At 31.0% G+C, this 15,701-nt stretch overlaps 2 protein-coding genes and 1 pseudogene across 2 annotated transcripts; all 3 read left to right on the forward strand.

Moving 5' to 3' along the window:
* Positions 1-2,096: 2,096 nt before the first annotated feature.
* Positions 2,097-4,177, forward strand: LOC111005393 (cytochrome P450 71AU50). Its single transcript, XM_022276872.2, has 3 exons — positions 2,097-3,014; positions 3,093-3,677; positions 3,922-4,177. The coding sequence occupies exons 1-3, from the start codon at positions 2,139-2,141 to the stop codon at positions 4,054-4,056; spliced, it is 1,596 nt and encodes a 531-aa protein (XP_022132564.2). The 5' UTR covers positions 2,097-2,138; the 3' UTR covers positions 4,057-4,177.
* A 3,297-nt stretch (positions 4,178-7,474) lies between these two features.
* LOC148213407 (cytochrome P450 71AU50-like) lies at positions 7,475-9,779 on the forward strand. Its single transcript, XM_088118498.1, has 2 exons — positions 7,475-8,519; positions 9,004-9,779. Exons 1-2 carry the CDS (start codon positions 7,635-7,637, stop codon positions 9,619-9,621), a joined length of 1,503 nt encoding a protein of 500 aa, XP_087974624.1. The 5' UTR covers positions 7,475-7,634; the 3' UTR covers positions 9,622-9,779.
* A 1,723-nt stretch (positions 9,780-11,502) lies between these two features.
* On the forward strand, positions 11,503-13,824 carry LOC148213408 (cytochrome P450 71AU50-like; annotated as a pseudogene).
* The last annotated feature ends 1,877 nt before the right edge of the window (positions 13,825-15,701 follow it).

The raw sequence follows: 15,701 nt of genomic DNA on the forward strand, positions 1-15,701 counted from the left end.
GGATAAGAACTAAATCAATCCTAAAAGAAGAGTCATACGCTTTAGTCACTAACCTAGTAGTATGTTGGCAAAAATTGGAAATTTTGTGAAATAACACTATTTTTTTCTAATTTGTCTAAAATAAATATAAATATATTTAAATCTTACATTTTTTTTTGTTAATGTATGATTTAGTCCTTGAACTTTAATTTATAATGGTCTAGTCCTGTACTTTTAAACTCTACAGAAACTAAAATTGTTATACATTAAGAACTAAATTGTTACCGATACGAAATTACCTAGATTAAATTATTGCTAACGAAAATTGAAAACCTAAATCATTATTTCATATTAAATCATTACTTCAATAAAATTACAATAACCAAAAATGCTTTTTTAACCGTTTTCTTTCTACTCCTTACATAAATGTTTGGCATCCCAAACAAACAGTCCATTAAATTTAATATGTGAACCATAATAACTAAAAAATATGTCACATCATTACCTTATCTATACGCATCTATCTCTAATCAAAATGTCATGAATTCGAATCCCCGCCCTCACATATTGTACTAAAAAAGAAAAAAAAATCTTATCTGCATGTCGCTATCATGCAACCCCACACCTACTTTTCTAGACTATAAAAATATTAGCTTTCAATTATATATATTACCTGTCCATTACGAAATAATTGCAATGTCCAAGGAATAGCATGGAAAGGGATTCTTTTTTTAATAATGGTTTTATTTAAATTTATTTTTAAAATAATACTGCATTAAATAAAATTAAAAAAAAATTTGAATCTTATTCCAAAAATAATCCTTTCGAAACTAATCCCCCACTTGGTCGTCTCTTGAACATGCCACTTTTATTAGTTGGTCATCTCTTGAAGAGACGACTATAAACATCACGTCTGATTTTTTAAAAAAATCAAGACATTGTAGTCTTTTGACTATTTGGGAACGATAGGACGACTTGGATATTAATAAATATTATTATTTATTATATTATATATTAAAAAGTAGAAGTTTGTTGAGTAAACCAAATAGTAGTACAGTGAATGATAGTTCAACTTTCTTCCTTCTTCTCATGGGTTTGATCCCCAGATACGCAGATTTTTCTTATTTTACAAGAAATCCAACTTTTTATTTATTTATTATTATTTTCTAAAACAATACATTATTATTATTATATTTTATATATTATGATTATTTATTATTTATATTTCAAAAAATATTATTTTTAATAAATTGCATATTTTTTCTTTTACAATTAATCAACTTTTTAGTTATTATTTTTTTAAATAATATATATTTTTAAATATATTAAAATATAAATAATAAATAATCATAATATATAAAAAAAAAACTAATAAAAGTGGCCAGAGACGACCAAATCAAGATTAATTTTAAAAGCATTATTTTTAGAATAAATTTCAAAAAATATATTTTTTTGTTAATTTTATTTAATGCAGAATTATTTTAAAAATAAATTTAAATAAAAACATTATTTAAAAAAAAATCCCATGGAAAGAGATTGAAAGCGGTTGCAACCATTTACATACAAACTTGAAAAATTATTTTCCATATGGCCTCTTGCCTCCTCTTCTAGGATACTTATAAAACACTACAAATTTACATTATTATTATTAAGCACTTAAAACGATTTACCGTAGAACTATGAGATAGTGATTACAATTATCTTTATCGACCCACACCAGTTAATAAGAAGATTGACCACACGAGAACACATGTCGAATTCTAGACAAATTTAAATTTTCTTACTCATCCTCCTCTTCTTTTAGATTTGGACTAATGCTTCCATATATCTACCCCATTAGTTTAAAGTTAGTGCAACAGTGTATGCTTTAAGCTGAACCACTTTGAAACTGTTCTCTATTTTAGTTTATCTTTTTGTTTAATCAACTGAAATTTCAAAAGCAATCTATTATCACTGAGAATTTTTGAGTGAACCAAAACCAAAGTTGAGGCTTTTTGCGTAGGACCAAGGTGGACAATAACAAATGAAAAGTTTTAATATTTTGAAAAACAAATATTAAATTTATTCTATGGCCGAAATGATCGCTCGACACAGTGCAGGGAGAACTCTTTATATGTTTTGATTTTCGAATAGATTTTTGGTGTGTACAAACTTTACAAATGGCTTCGGTTTGGTTAATTATTACCATACTTCCTCTATTTCTTCTCTTCAGCTCGTGGCTGTGGGTGCTCAGAAGCCACGCCAGATTGCCTCCTGGTCCTAAAGGATTTCCAATTTTTGGAAGCCTTCATTTGTTAGGAAAGCTTCCACATAGAGCTCTCCATCGCCTATCTCAAAAGTATGGCCCTATTATGCACTTGCGATTAGGCCTTGTATCCACCATCGTAGTCTCTTCTCCCGCCGCCGCCGAGCTCTTTCTCAAAACCCACGACCATGTTTTCGCCAGCCGCCCACTCATCCAGGCCTCCAACCACATTTCTTACGGTCGAAAGGGTCTGGGGTTCGCTGAATATGGACCTTATTGGCGCAATATTCGAAAAATGTGCACTGTCGAGTTGCTTAGCAATCTCAAAGTTAGCTCCTTTAGGTCAATGAGAAGCGAGGAGGTTGGGTTGTTGATCGACCATCTTCGAGAGGCTGCAAAAAGTGATGTGGTTGTAAATCTTAGTTCAAAAGTTACGTCTTTGGTTGCGGACATGACGTGTTTGATGGTTTTTGGGAAGAAATATGGGGATGAGCAGTTGGACGAGAGGGGTTTCAAGGCTGTGATACAAGAGGTGATGCAGTTGGCGGCGGCTCCTAATTTGGGAGATTTTATTCCCTATGTTGCTGGGCTTGACTTTCAAGGGTTCAACCGTCGTGCAAAATCTATTAGTAAGGTGATTGATGGGTTTTTGGAGAGAATTATTGATGAACATCTTCAGCCAAAGATTGGAAACAAAACTAAGGATTTTGTTGATGTTATGTTGGACCTCATGAACTCCCAAGCAACAGAGTACCAGATTGAACGATCAAGTATCAAAGCCATAATTCTTGTGAGTGTAGAATTATATGATTTAATTGTGATTTTCAACTTTCCCTTGATCTAATCGACTTAATGAACCAATTTTTAGGATCTACTCGCTGCGGCAGTTGATACTTCAGCCACTACAATTTCATGGGCACTATCTGAACTCATCAAGCATCCACTTTCAATGAAAAAAATACAAGATGAATTAGAAAAAGTGGTTGGTTTGGATAGGATGGTTGAAGATTCAGACTTGTGTAACTTAAAATACTTAGACATGGTAATTAAGGAGATTTTCAGGATGCATCCACCCGCTCCATTATTAGTTCCACATGAGTCTCTTGATGATTGTACTGTAGATAATTTTTACATTCCTAAGAAATCACGGATAATAGTGAATGCATGGGCAATTGGACGAGACCCAAACGTTTGGATCGATGCAGAAAAGTTCTTTCCAGAAAGGTTCATTGGCAGTCAAGTGGACATAAAAGGAAGAGATTTTCAACTTATTCCATTTGGATCTGGTAGAAGAGGTTGCCCTGGGATGCAAATGGGTCTTATTGTGGTTCGTTTGGTGTTAGCTCAACTTGTGCATTGTTTTAATTGGGAGCTTCCGAATGGTACGTTGCCAACTAAATTAAACATGACAGAAGAGTTCGGTTTAACCTGTCCAAGAGCAGAAGATCTCAAGGTTATTCCTATTTATCGTATTCTTTAGAGAAAAGGGTTAAAACTATTATTTGCTTGCTTTGCATAAAGGTATATATAATGATCGGTGTAAAATGTTTAAATTTCTCGATAAGTAATCACATTAATACTAAATCAAAGTCCCAAGATCCAAAGTCATGCATGTGCTTGACACACTTATTAATGCAAACTTGTCGTGGACTCATTATATGAAATAAAATAATTGACTTCGTCTTTCTACAATATAGGACTTTGACATGACCCAACCCATGTTACTTTCTGGCACGACAATAATGGCTCGACTGTACCTTGAAGTTCACTCTCATACACTGACAGAACTTGCCATCAACTCACGAAACACAAGTAGCCAGGAACCGTTGTAATTTGTAAGTAAGAAACATTCCCCAAACTTTTGACCAAGTCTCCTCTAAATGTAGTCCAACAATACAAGTGCAAGACATATAAATCTGATTCCCTAGCTACGAGTCCTTATAAAATCCCAAAATAAAGTGTCTTAATAGTATAGTCAAACCATATACGTGCATACAAATTATCATTTGCATAATCTCTAGAGAAACTTGGAGCAGCTAACAACGATGCTAGACTCGTTTGAAACTCAAGTACTACTTTGTAGGAAAACAATGAATAAACAATGTACTAACAATTCCAATAAGGGATTAAGATTAATATAAGATAAATAACTAAGTAAGAAAGACGTATAATATGTTAAATTATAAATCATAGCTTCATTGAAAGCTAAAATACCTTTATAACTAAAGAATAGATTCTAGCGTTATATAAGAAAAATTGTTCACATTGCTTGGATCGTTACGACAACTCTAAGGGTGAATAGGATTAAGTGAACTTTAATAAACTTTTTAACCCAGGGTGAATAATTTAAACAAATAGGTGAACTTTTTACCAACAAATAATTTTCTCTAATAAATTAGAAATGCAAGCACCCTAGTTAATTTTACCACCCAAATAATTATAAGTAATTGAACTAAATAGTAGCAATTAAAAGTCACAACAAATCCTAACAATTATTTTCATGTCATTTATGATAATATAAAATTAATTGCAAAAATTAAATACGAGAAGGTTAGAGAGAAATTGACAACGATAATTTATAATGGTTTGGTAACATTGGCCTAATCTACTCTCCAAGCTTCTTGACTTTTTCCACAGTAGGAGTCAAACTGGTACAAACATTTTTTTCCCTGTAGCAAGAAGGAGCTCAAGAGCAACTCTTACAAATTATTGAAATCTAAAGAACAATCTTACAAACTCTCTCGAATAGTAGATTTACAAATATAAGCTTACAAAATTGGAACAAAAAATTTTACAAATAAAAGTCCTTAGATGACTAAAGAAAATAAAATTAGAAGCACGAATATTCTGAAAGTAAAAATTTCCTTCACCAAATTAGAACAAAAATTGAAGTTTGAAAAAGAGATTAGCTATGGGAAATTAGAGGAGAAAATGGTGAAACAATTCTTTTTGAAATTTGAGAGGAGGATTGGTTAAATAGATAAATATTAGATTTGAAAAGGTTTAAAACCATCATTAATTTGGGCCATTTTGGATTTTGGTAAATAAAGATGAATGGATGAAATTTAATTGGAGAAAAAGATTAAAAAAAAAACGGATTAGAAATTCAAGCTTCCAGTGGTAAAAAAAAAATTCTATTTGCGCAAGTATTCAAAGAAGAAACTCGCTGCTGAAAAGTAGCCACGTCGCGCCCTTCAGCCTTGTGCGCGTCAGTTCCCAAGTCTTTTTTTTTTTTTTTTCACTATGCAGAATGATAACTTTTTTATTTTTTTCATTTTCTGTTTCCTCTAATCCAACTAGCCACATGTCACAATTTTATTGGTCTTCTTAGTTGATTCATCCACCACGTAATCTTCTTATTTTTTCCGTTTCAATTCTTATTTGAATATTCAAAAAATGTCGAAATTGTTGTGAATGCTTTAAAATATCAACATTTTCAATAAACAAAATTAAGTTTATGATAATCAAAATATTAATTAACTAATTAAAATGAATTAATTCGATATTAAGAGCCAAAAGCCAACACTTATAACACTTATAACAATTGAAGAATATCATATTGGATCCAAAAACACAACTAAATCTATACTCAAATCAAGTGGTAACAACATACGATAGTCATAAACAAAGCGATATAGTTACACCATATATAACAAAGTACATTTAGTAATGGGCATGAATAGAGCTTCCTCCCCAAAAATATGGGGCATGGGTGAATCCAAAAAAATGACACATTCCAAGGGAGTCTGATGAGAAAACAAAACCAAAGTATCTTGCTTAGAGTCTTTCGTAATTAATTAAAAAAATTTATTTACAAAAATAATTGGAAAATGGATAAGTTTATAATTTATTTTGAAAATGATTAAATTTTTAAACAATATAAAAAAAGGTCCCTTCTCAAAATAAAAAAACTGAAAAAAAAGGGTAAGAAGAGACCACATCTCCAATATTTGAAAATAAAAAGAAGAAAAAACCAGCATGTCTTGAGACGACTCGTTAATACGTTGGATAAGTTGGTCTCTTCAATAGACAACTTTATCTATTTTTTTAAGTGACGCAATTAAAATAATAATATTAAAAAAATAGTTTACACCTGGTTATATTTTAATAATTAATTATATTTTTTATAATATTAAAAAATCTTGACTTTCTAAGTGGGCTATCTTTCTCCACATTAACACACTTATTATGTTATTCTAATTTAATTTCTACCACATAACTTCCATTTTCTAAATCACTTTATAATACTCATTACAACCAAATATTCAACTCTAATGCCAATCAAACATGGGTGGATACAATCCAAGATAAAATCTTATCTTCTTCATGACACGACACCCACCTTTGAACCCATCACATTTGTCTTCCAAACCTCTCTTCTCTCTTCAACTGTGCTTGCCTTCATTTACAGGTAAGGTTTTAATTTCTTCATTTTTTTAATTTATATTTTCTCCATCTCAGATTTCCCCAACCAGAAGGTGTAAGAACCCTTTTTGTTTTCTCAAAAGATGTTGAATAATTTATTTAAAGAAAGCTGATGTGTATACAAGAAAAAAAAAAGTTCTAATAGAAAATTTTGTATACAAGATAAAATTGAGAACTCCTAGAAATTACAAACCAAATAAAAAAATTACATAAAATGGTTTTTCTTTTTTTGACAAATACATAAAAAGCTAATATTAGAGGTTATTTGGCTTATACCTTTCTCTTTCCTCCCATTTTTGGCAAACTTACCCACAAGTCACAACCACACCAAACTCCCACTCCCTCTCCCTCACCTACCGCCTTACCTTTCATCTAATTATTTTCATTTTGCTTTCAACCCACGACCCATCCACCGCAGTTGTTCACGTAGTTAAATTATAATTGACATATATCTCGAATTAAGAGATTGTGATCTCCTACCTTATATATTGTAAAAAAAAAATCACTATGGATTGAGCTAACATAAACATAATTCATTAGTTTATTAAGGTGTGAGAAGATTATTTAATTATTCTAGAAAAATAAAAATCAATCAACCACTAATAATTTAAAATTTTTAATACATTAGAATAAAATCGAGGATTAATCAAGAACCAAACTTATCAAAAGGATTAGGTACGATTTGATTTATATTTAGTTAAAAAATACTTTCCCTTAAAATTATTATCCACCTAAACATCATCTACTTCAAATGCCAAAAATAGGCTTTTAAACTAATTTTTCTTGTTATAAAAATACTATCACTAACATGTGTTTTAAATTTCTTTTTGTCTTTTCTTCTCTCGGGAAAACAGATATCAGCGGCCAGCGCGGCACGTTATCAGATCTGTTCCAATTTCCAGTTTCATTATCTTCCACAAATTCATCATCAAGTTCAAGTTCAAGTAAACCCCCAAGAACTTTCCTTCTCCATATTTCCACCGCAATGGCTTCGCTTTGGATTTGGACACTCATTATTACACTGGTTCCAGTACTTGCTGTGACATGGCTGTCCAGAATTGGCCACAACCGGCACAAGAAATTGCCACCTGGTCCAAAAGGGTTCCCAATTTTTGGCAGCCTCCATTTATTGGGAAAGCTTCCACACAGAGATCTGCATCGCCTATCTCGAAAATATGGACCCATAATGCACATGCGACTGGGCCTTATCCCCACCATTATTGTCTCTTCTGCCGACGCGGCCGAGCTGTTTCTCAAAACTTACGACCATGTCTTCGCCAGCCGCCCACGCACCCAGGTTACCAAACACATGTTTTACGGTTCCAAGAATTTCGGGTTCTCTCCGCAGGGCCCTTATTGGCGCAGCATGCGAAAAATGTGCACTCTCGAGCTGCTTAGCACTCAAAAAGTGGGCTCTTTTAGATCCATGAGAAGGGAGGAGCTTGGATTGTTGGTTGACTTTCTTAAAGAGGCTGCGGAGAAACATGTTGTCGTGAATCTTAGCTCTAAGATTTATTGTGTTGTTAGGGACATGACGTGTCTGATGGTGTTCGGGAAGAAATATGATGAGAGTGCGTTGGAAGCGAGGGCTTTTGAGGCCGCCGTACAAGAGGTGGTGCAATTGGTGGCGACTCCTAATTTGGGGGATTTGATTCCTTGGGTTGCGGGGCTTGACCTTCAAGGACTGAACCGTCGTGCGAAATCTGTTGGGAAAATGTTTGATGGGTTCTTAGAGAGGATTGTGGAGGAACATCTGGTGTGTAAAGATGAAAATAAGACCAAGGATTTCGTTGATGTTTTGTTGGGTCTCATGAGTTCTCAAAATAATGAATACCAGATTGATCGATCAACCATCAAAGCCTTGATCCTGGTGAGTAAAAGTGCTTTTGTCGCCTTAAAATCATTTCTATTTTAGAATGTTTGACAACTATACCTAAAAACAAATTAATAAAAGATTAGTTTTTAAAATGGTTATAGTTTTAATTTTCAAGATTATATTTCCATCCATCTCGTTTTCACCTTAAATTTTGATAACTTTTCTCTCTTTTCTAAATTTGTTCTTTGTCTTTTTTTTTTCATGTTATTTCTCAATTTAAAATTTTTATCTCTCACTTTCTAAAATTTCTATCTCTAACATTTTTGTTTCTCTAGTTTTTAATTATCTCTCTAAATATTTATTGTTTAAGAAATATTAATCATTTTTAATCATTTTTAATTTTATGAAAATCACTGGAAAAAGCTAAAAATCATTTTTACAAAATCAATTATCATTTGAATTTCTTTTCCTAAAATTTTGTATGCTTAGACACGATATTATGCAACTTTGTTCCATAATCAACTTGACCCATTTTTAGGAAATGCTTATTACGGCAATGGATACTTCAGCCACTGTTATCGAATGGGCAATACCCGAGCTCATCAAACATCCGGAGGCAATGAAAAAAATGCAAGAAGAATTAGAAAAAGTGGTTGGTTTGAATAGGAGGGTGGAAGAATCAGACTTGGGTCACTTGGAATATTTCGATATGGTTGTTAAAGAGATTCTCAGATTGCATCCGCCAGTTCCATTATTAGTTCCACACGAGTCCCTAAAAGATTGTATTATCAATGGTTTTCATATTCCTAAAGGGTCACGAATGATGGTGAATGCATGGACTATTGGACAAGACCCCAATGTTTGGAATGATCCACAAAAGTTCTTTCCCGAACGGTTCATTGGTAGTCAAGTAGACTTGAAAGGAAAAGATAATTTTCAATTGATTCCGTTTGGATCTGGTCGAAGAGGTTGTCCTGGAATTCAAATGGGTCTAACTATGATTTGTCTAGTTCTAGCCGAGCTTGTACATTGCTTTGACTGGAAACTTCCAAATGATATTTTGTTAGCCGAATTGGATATGACAGAAAATTTTGGTTTAACCTGTCCTAGAATTCAAGATCTCATGTTAACTCCAATTTACCGTCTTCATAATTGATAAGTTGAGTTAGCAAATGAAATAAATAAAGAATTTTTTATGCGTAGTGCTCGACTGTAGACTTTATAAAGTATATTATGTGTATGTTTTCTGATCCTTCAATTAGGATCATATTTTGTATAATAAATTATTTGGATAGATTTTTTTCCCTTTTTTATTTTTTCCAAGATCAACCGTTATGTGGATCGAAACATTGGACTTCGGGATAATGTTAAAGTACTTTATCTACTTGAATTATGTTCGAATTCTATTTTGTATACCACTCTATTATTATTATGTTATGAACATGTTGTCATTTGGATGTGGTTCGAGTGTTTGGATTTAAAATTGATGGCTCTTAAATAGAATAAATATATACATCAGTTTAATTCTTTATTATTATTATTTTTTTTGCCTCTTTAGACTCTAATTAAAAAAAAAATTTCTTAACAACATGTAGGGTGAGAACTATAACCTTTTAGTTTTAGTTGAGCTGTTGGTGACTCTTATTAAAAGTTATGTTTGGTTTGATTCATTTAATTCTTTTCTTTTAATTGCTTTTTTCTTGGTATAATGAGATAAGTTAATTTAATTAATACTCAATCAAAGTTTCTAGGACCATTTGATTTAAGTTTCATTGAATTATCTATGAATAATAGATATCTAAAAAATAAACTATCATAGTGTAGCTTAGCGGTCAATAAAGTCCAAATGTAAATAACAATAGGTTTCGAGAAATGAATTCAAATCATGTTGGCCACCTACTTAGGATTTAATATCCTACAAATCATCTTGACAACCAAATGTAGATTATTATGTTGGATAATAAGAAATCCCATCAAGATTTTGTGGAAATAAATAATATTTGTGCTTGTTTTTTTAGAATTATCTTAGAAATCTCATAATATTAACTGATGATCAAACTAATATTAATTAGGCTAAGTATAAATATATAAAAAAGATTTTGCCTAATCTTTGAAGTAATTTTCAATTTGGTCCTTACTCTTTTAAAATTCTTAATTGAATCGATAATGTATTAAAAATTATCCACTAATGTTAAATTTTGTTAACTAAAAATTAATATATCTTTTATTTACATATTAAGGTAGAGATTTTGTCAGGAAAAAAAAATAGATATATGAACATCACTCTCGATGTCAATGAAACTCAACTCGCTCATTAAGCAAAACCCAACTTACCAATTAATAAAATCTATTATTTTTTTCATATGAGATATCCAAGTGGCATGTTTCCGTTTTCAAATATATAATTAAAACAATAATTGAACAATACATTAGTTTTTTATTAATAAATTTTATAATATACTTTTTACCAAAGGAACCCATAGAAAATTTTTAATGCATCAAAAATCAAATAACAAATTTTAAAAGATTAAGGATCACTGTGGATATACCTAGCTATTAAATACAAGCAATTAATATAAATTAATTGATTTTAAATAATAAGTTAACCATTTCATTAAATACTTAACTATAATTATTGAAAAATTATTATTTTTAATTGAGGAAATTTAGCCTATTATTAATTCATTAATTAATTCCGTCAATTTAATATACTCTATCAACAAAAATGATTCAATGTATATATTAATGAATTACTAATATTCATTAATTGGGTTAATATCAATAAAATTTAATCTATTTAACAGCCCATTTGAATTCTGAACATAAGTGGATAAGATACCTCGCTATTAACATTCTAAACTAAAATTGGTTGATCTCTAGTCGTTGAATTTTTTCTTAAAATAAAAACTATTAAATTTAATTATTAAAATTAAATACATTTATTAATTAAGTATAGCTCATGTTGCCTCGTCCAACTATTATATTGTCTTTATATATCAATGGCTTCCCATGTCCATTTCTTACAGGTTCACAAAGTACTATAAGACCCCAAATTTTCATCTCACACCCTTCACAAATTTCCACTCACCAAAAAATCTGTGTTTATGGCTTCCATTGGGATCCTCATTACACTGCTTTCTCTTGCTCTTCTCTTCAGGACATTGCTGTTCAAAAGTAGCCACAACAAACACAAGAAATTGCCTCCTGGTCCAAAAGGGTTTCCCATTTTTGGTAGCCTTCATCTCTTGGGCAAACTCCCTATAGAAAGCTCCATCGCCTATCTCAAAAATATGGGCCCATAATGCATATGCGATTGGGGCTTAAACCCACCATTATAGTTTCTTCTCCTGACGCCGCCCACCTATTTCTCAAAACTTATGACCATATTTTTGCGAGCCGCCCACTGACTCTGGCTTCCAACCACATGTCCTACGCTCAAAAGACTTGGGGTTCGCTGAATATGGGTCTTATTGGCGCAACATGCGCAAAATGTGCACTATCGAGTTGCTTAGCAATCACAAAGTCAATTCTTTCGCATCAGTGAGAAGGGAGGAGCTTGCGTTGCTGATTGAGGATCTTCGAGGGGCAGCAAGAACTCATGTCGTTGTGAACCTTAGTTCCAAAGTCTCGTGTCTTAGCGCTGACATGTCGTGTCTTATGATGTTCGGAAAGAAATATGCAGAGAGTGAGTTTGATGAGAGGGGGTTCAAGGGTGTCATACAAGAGGCCTTGAAGTTGCTGGCCGCTCCCAACTTGGGGGATTTTATTCCTTGGGTGGCAGCACTTGACCTTCAAGGACTGAATCGTCGCACAAGATCTGTTAGTAAGGTATTTGATGGGTTCTTTGAGAAGGTTATTGATGAACATCTTGAGTCTAAGCATGATGATAAGGCCAAGGATTTCGTGGATGTTATGTTGGCCCTCATGGCCTCGCAAGAAACTGAACACCAATTTGATCCCTCTAATATCAAAGCTATAATTCTGGTAATATTCATGTTTCTTGTTTTCAATTTCTAATTTCTTTTATTTTCAATTTTTTAGAAATATAAGTATTTGATAACCATTCATTTTTTTATTCTCATTTTTAAAAAGGTTTCTAAAATGGTGTACAAATTTAAAAAAAAAAAGAATCTTATTTCTTGTTTCATGTTTGTGTTTCTAATTTTTTTTGCATAAATAAAATTTTGTATTTTCTTAACTAATAAAATATTAAAACTTGAGTCTTCAATGAAAAAAAATACTTTTTCATTTAAAATTTTTATTTACTTTTTTTTAACAAAGAAAAAAAAAAGGAAACTATAAACAATAAACTAATTGTTAACAATTTTAGTTTTGTTAGAAGCGACCAGAGATAAAAGAACAAGGAAGATAGAAAGCGATCACTAAATGTCCTAATGCTTACACTTTGAAGGTGTTAATGGTCAATAGAGCTAGAATTAGCCATGTAATGTTATCTTTTACTCAAAGTTTTGAATTAATTGCTTATTTTACAACTAGGATATGCTCACTGCAATGGATACTTCGGCCACCATAATGGGATGGGCTCTATCTGAACTCATCGAGCATCCACAGGTCATGAAGAAAGTGCAAGACGAATTAGGAGAAATTGTGGGTTTGGATAGAAGGGTGGAAGAAACCAACTTGGGTCATTTGAAATACTTGGACATGGTCGTTAAGGAGATTTTGAGACTGCATCCCCCAATTCCATTATTAGTTCCACACGAATCCCTTGAAGATTGTACCATCAATGACTTCTATATTCCTAAAAAGTCACGCATAATAGTGAATGCATGGGCAATTGGACAAGACCCGAATGTTTGGATTGACCCAGAAAAATTCTTTCCTGAAAGGTTCATTGGTAGCCAACTAGACGTGAAAGGAAAAGATTTTCAATTGATTCCATTCGGATCTGGTCGAAGAGGTTGCCCTGGAGTGCAAATGGGTTTAACTGTGGTACGTTTGATACTAGCTCAACTTGTACATTGCTTTGATTGGGAGCTTCCAAATGGTGTGTCGTCATCTAAATTGAATATGACAGAAGAACAAGGTTTAATTTGTCCTAGAGCACAAGATCTAAGGGGTACTCCTCTTTATTGTCTTTATAACTAACAAGGTATTTGTTAATTGTGTGCTTTTAGGATATCCTAAATCAATTAGGGATCAGACTTGCCAACATGAGCTTAGCATAGTGATAATTGACATATTTGTCTTGACTAAAAAGTAATAAGTTCGAATCTCTCACCTCACTTGTTGTACTAAAAATAAAAGATTATATCCAATTTAATATATGATCGATTTTTTTTAGTCAGGAACTTGAACTCACACTATTTTTGATTGGGTTATATGTCTTATTATATTGTATTGAGGTTGGCTAATAATAATAATTATTTAATTGTATCAATCTTTAATTTGATATATATTTTAAGCCTGTTGTTTGCTTTGGAGGGAGGAATTCCTATGGGTTCAGCCGTTATATATATATATATATATATATATATTCGTACAATAATGTGGGATAACTTAACTAACCGTATATTTTATTTATTATCTAAATTAGCTAGTCATTTATAGCAAATAGTTAGACATTCATTATATAAAATAATGCTGTATCCAAGCAAATTAATATATTATTATTTAAATTATATGCATTTTTTTAAAAGTACCAAATAAAGATATTCCGGATACGAAATATTAATAATATCTACTAAATTGCTACTGCATGTAATGTTTAAATTGTAAGTAATTAAAAATCAAAATATAGAAGAGAATAAAAAGTTATATTAAAGTAATCTCAACGTAACTCATCTGAATTAAAGCATATAATTTGAATAAAATAGTGAAAGTTTGAATCTTTCCACCTCTTAAATTAAAAAAAATTTAAACTTAAATGATAATTAAATATCAAAACTTTCAGATTTGTTATCAGCCATATACGTGGCCCAATAAGAGTTGACAGGTTTTTCTTTCTTTAAGAAAAGAAAACGGAGAAAGTCTGGAATCTCTATTATCCTCCCTCGTCCGGGTGGGTTGGGTCTCAATCAATCAAAACTTCAAATTTTCTCCAACGTTTTCTTTACATTTTCTTTATTTATTTTTTTTAAACAAAAATACAGAGAAACATTTCAATATTTAATTGGGCCATGTGTCTGGTCTAGTGAACCAACCCCAACCCCGCTCAGCTGGTAAATTATTATCTTTTAGAAAATAAACGTTTTTCTTTTCAATTCTCATGACTTTTTTTTTTTTTTTTGAAAGACAATTCTATGACATTTGATATCAATTCAAGAGAGAAAAAAATAAACATATAATTTGACTAATATGTATATAATTAAAAAAATAAAAAAATTAATTACAGTGAGTAGCAAAAATATTTTATGTATTTCAAAATATGTCACTTGTTTTTAAAATTTTAAAATATAACAAAAATTTTCTCTTATATTAGTAGGATATCAGATATTCATATTAGTAGTATATTAGATGTATATCACATACATATTGCACAAACTCTCATATCAGTAGTATATTATATGTATATCATATACATATATCAGTAGTTAAATATATTAAGATATATTACAGATGTATATCATTTAGGTAAAATATTTATTTTAAAATTGGACCTCCATTTTTCTTAAAAGTACAATATTCGAAAAAACTAAATATGGTTTCTATTTTGCTAATTTTAGCAAATGTTTTTGCTATTGACACTGTCCCCAAAAAATAATATTATATACCATTGATGGAATGATTATTATTTCATAGTTTCAATTTGGTCACTTTTTTTTTTGGTTTTCTAACTTTTTAAAAATTTTCACTTTTACCCATAGTGTATAAAAAATTACCAATAACATAATTTCTTGAAAAAATTGTTAAAAATGGTTAACAAAAACTTGATGCAGCATTAAATTCTTGTTTTATCATAGGGCACGTGAATATGTCACGGGATGCTAGTTGACACATAAAAACTCAACTTAATCGACACTTATCAACAAAATTTATTTCTTTCAAATAGCATATTGCATATCCATGTATTTAAATATGTTAATAGAACAATAATTTAATGATATTATTAACTTTTCACTAATAAATTTTTACATATGTTTTTATGAAATAACTTAATTAAAAATTTTAATACATCATGAATAAAATTGAGAATTTCAAAAAATTAAGAACTAAATTGAGAAAAATATAAAAAAATTAGGGATAAATTGAAATATTTAGCCAAGATATAAATTT

The sequence above is a fragment of the Momordica charantia genome (genome assembly GCF_013281855.1).
Source record: "Momordica charantia cultivar OHB3-1 chromosome 1 unlocalized genomic scaffold, Mcharantia_2.0 BLBB01000001.1, whole genome shotgun sequence".
In the NCBI taxonomy this organism is placed as follows: Eukaryota; Viridiplantae; Streptophyta; class Magnoliopsida; order Cucurbitales; family Cucurbitaceae; genus Momordica; species Momordica charantia.

Coding starts and splice junctions, on each gene's coding strand:
- LOC111005393 (XM_022276872.2), top strand. CDS start 2,139: ATGGCTTCGGTTTGGTTAATTATTACCATACTTCCTCTATTTCTTCTC. Junction 3,015..3,092: donor GTATCAAAGCCATAATTCTT/GTGAGTGTAGAA, acceptor ACCAATTTTTAG/GATCTACTCGCTGCGGCAGT. Junction 3,678..3,921: donor CAAGAGCAGAAGATCTCAAG/GTTATTCCTATT, acceptor TCTACAATATAG/GACTTTGACATGACCCAACC.
- LOC148213407 (XM_088118498.1), top strand. CDS start 7,635: ATGGCTTCGCTTTGGATTTGGACACTCATTATTACACTGGTTCCAGTA. Junction 8,520..9,003: donor CCATCAAAGCCTTGATCCTG/GTGAGTAAAAGT, acceptor ACCCATTTTTAG/GAAATGCTTATTACGGCAAT.